Raw genomic sequence first — 2083 nt, 5'->3', positions numbered from 1 at the left:
CACTCAGGGGGGCAGCAGCTCCCCGGGGCTGTGGGGAAGGAACACGCCCAGCCCTGCCCTCCCTGCCCAAGAACCGGCTCCGAGCCTGGGGTGGACAGACTGGGGAGGGAGGGACAGGCTGGAAGGGAGGCGCAGCGGGGCAGGAGAGACGGAGCGGGATGAAGGGGTGTCCCCACAGCCACGTGTGTGGGGCTGGCACTTCCGCGCCCCTGCAGCAGCCCCGGCTGGGTGACACCCGGGAGGGTGCACTGCACGGGGGTGCCAGGGTGCTCCCCCCAGGGACACACACACTGCAGCCCTCGGTGGGCAGTGGGGCTGGGAGAGCTGTGGGGTCTCCAGCCGCTGTGGGAAGCAGCTGCCACAGGCTCTGCCCGTCACATCCCACCTCTGGCCGAGCCCACGCAGGAGCCAGCCGAGACGTGCTGTGCTGCCAAGCCGGGCCCGCCACCGCTTCGCCTCCTCCGTCCCGGCAGCGCCGTGGCTGCAAGGCACAGCTCCCCGCGGCTCCGGGCAGCGCCACGCCGGCTCGGCCTTCCGGCTGTGAGCGTCCCGCAGGCTTCTCCAAGCACGAGGGGCCGCACACAGCAGCCCGGGAAGTGCGGCGGTGCCGATGTGCTCCGGGTCTGCCCTGCAGCCTGTTAAAGCCGCCTACGACCCTGGCTCCTGGCCTGCCTGGCACAGCCCTGGGCTCCCTTCCCAGCGGCTGCCGGGGCCCTGGTGCCCTCCTTACCCTCGGTGGTGGCCAGGGTTAAGTGTGTCCTCAGGCCCGTGTAGCGGCTGAGGTCGGGCTTAGGTGGGGGTGGCGGCTCGGCGTCAGCAGACTGGCTCTCCGTCACTTCCAGGCTCCCCTTGGACTGCAGAGACAAAGCGCAGGGGGGGTCAGGGGGGGCCGAGGGCTCAGGCCCCCCGGGCGGGCAGGCAGTGGGCAGTGGTGCTGGGGGCTCTCGCTGCCCCCCGGGCCATCCGACAGACCGCGCGCTTGGGGCTGGAAGTGCCAAGGAGGGGGGACCTCCAAAGGGTGCTGTGTGGGGAAGGACGGGACCGGGAAGGGCAAAGCCTCATGTGGCCGCTGCCACATGGGAGGGACACGGTTTCCATCTCGTGGGGACATGGAACAAGACGACACGGAGGGGTACAAGGGACGTGACCAGGCTCACTCGGTTCTCTACTCACGGATGCAGGCTCGCACCCCTGGGCTCTGTGGAGGGCCCCAGCGCGGGCAGCGCTGGTCCCCACCTTCCTCACCTTCGTCCTCTTCAGCTCTGTCTGGATACCGTTGTCCATGATCTTGACAGTGATCTGACCATCCGACACCTCGGGCCGCAGGAAGGGGGGTCTCACCAGCACCGTCTGCTCGGCCTTCGGGCGCCCAAGGTACCTGGGGAGGGGGTGGGAGGAAGGTCACGGCCTGGTGGTTTCCCTGAGGGTGCCAGGGCTGGGTGTGATGGGGGTCAGGGGTACCTGCACTGCCTGGGCTCACCTGGGGGCCGGGGAGCTGCAGAGGACCCGGCTGACGTTCTTACAACAACCGTTGGTGAAGGGGTTGACACCCCCACGGAACTTGCCTGTTACCTGCGGGGTAAAGGAGTGTCACAGCCTCGGGGCAGGCAGGGACCGTGGGGGGCTCAGCCCAGCCAGCCACGCCAGGGTTTGTCCAGCAGCCTCAGGACAATCTCCAAGGACAGAGATACTCAGAGATCCTCTCCCTTATCCTGGTCCCTGTTTAAGTGTTCAACTATACCCTGGAGGGGGAAAGGTCTCCCCGATTTTGCCTCCCGCCCCCCAGAAGTGCCCGCCTGGCTCCATCCTCTGGCAGCACCCGCAACCCCAGGCTGCCCCTCAGGCAACCTGTGCTCTGCCCCTCCAGCTCAAGGGCCTCCCCCTGCCTCAATCCAGCCCATCCACATCCACCCTGCTCCGGGGAGCCCCAAAATGTGTTCGTAAGTGGCCTCACCGTAGCCCCACGGGCCCTACCTGTTCGTTGGTAGTGCGGCCCCTGGCCACGAGCACCACGTGGAACCCCGTCAGGCCAGCGACGGGAATGAAGAACAGCCCGGCCACGCACATCACCACCATCCTGCCA

The 2083-nt window shown here is 68.0% G+C and overlaps 1 protein-coding gene across 1 annotated transcript in view; it reads right to left on the bottom strand.

Annotated features, from left to right (window-relative positions):
- The window catches only part of TMX2 (thioredoxin related transmembrane protein 2), an 18448-nt gene that overhangs the window by 9825 nt on the left and 6540 nt on the right, over positions 1-2083 (bottom strand). The window contains exons 2-5 of the mRNA XM_029965720.1: positions 1975-2077; positions 1481-1572; positions 1246-1378; positions 731-854 (exon numbers count right to left, since the gene is read on the bottom strand). Of these exons, the coding sequence (XP_029821580.1) occupies positions 731-854; positions 1246-1378; positions 1481-1572; positions 1975-2077 (452 nt within the window). The remainder of the gene's footprint in view (positions 1-730; positions 855-1245; positions 1379-1480; positions 1573-1974; positions 2078-2083) is intronic.

Source organism: Manacus vitellinus, unplaced genomic scaffold (genome assembly GCF_001715985.3).
Source record: "Manacus vitellinus isolate BGI_N305 unplaced genomic scaffold, ASM171598v3 scaffold_118_pilon, whole genome shotgun sequence".
NCBI lineage: Eukaryota > Metazoa > Chordata > Aves > Passeriformes > Pipridae > Manacus > Manacus vitellinus.
The sequence above is the reverse complement of the archived record's forward strand: the minus strand, read 5'-3'. Positions and strand labels throughout refer to the sequence as shown.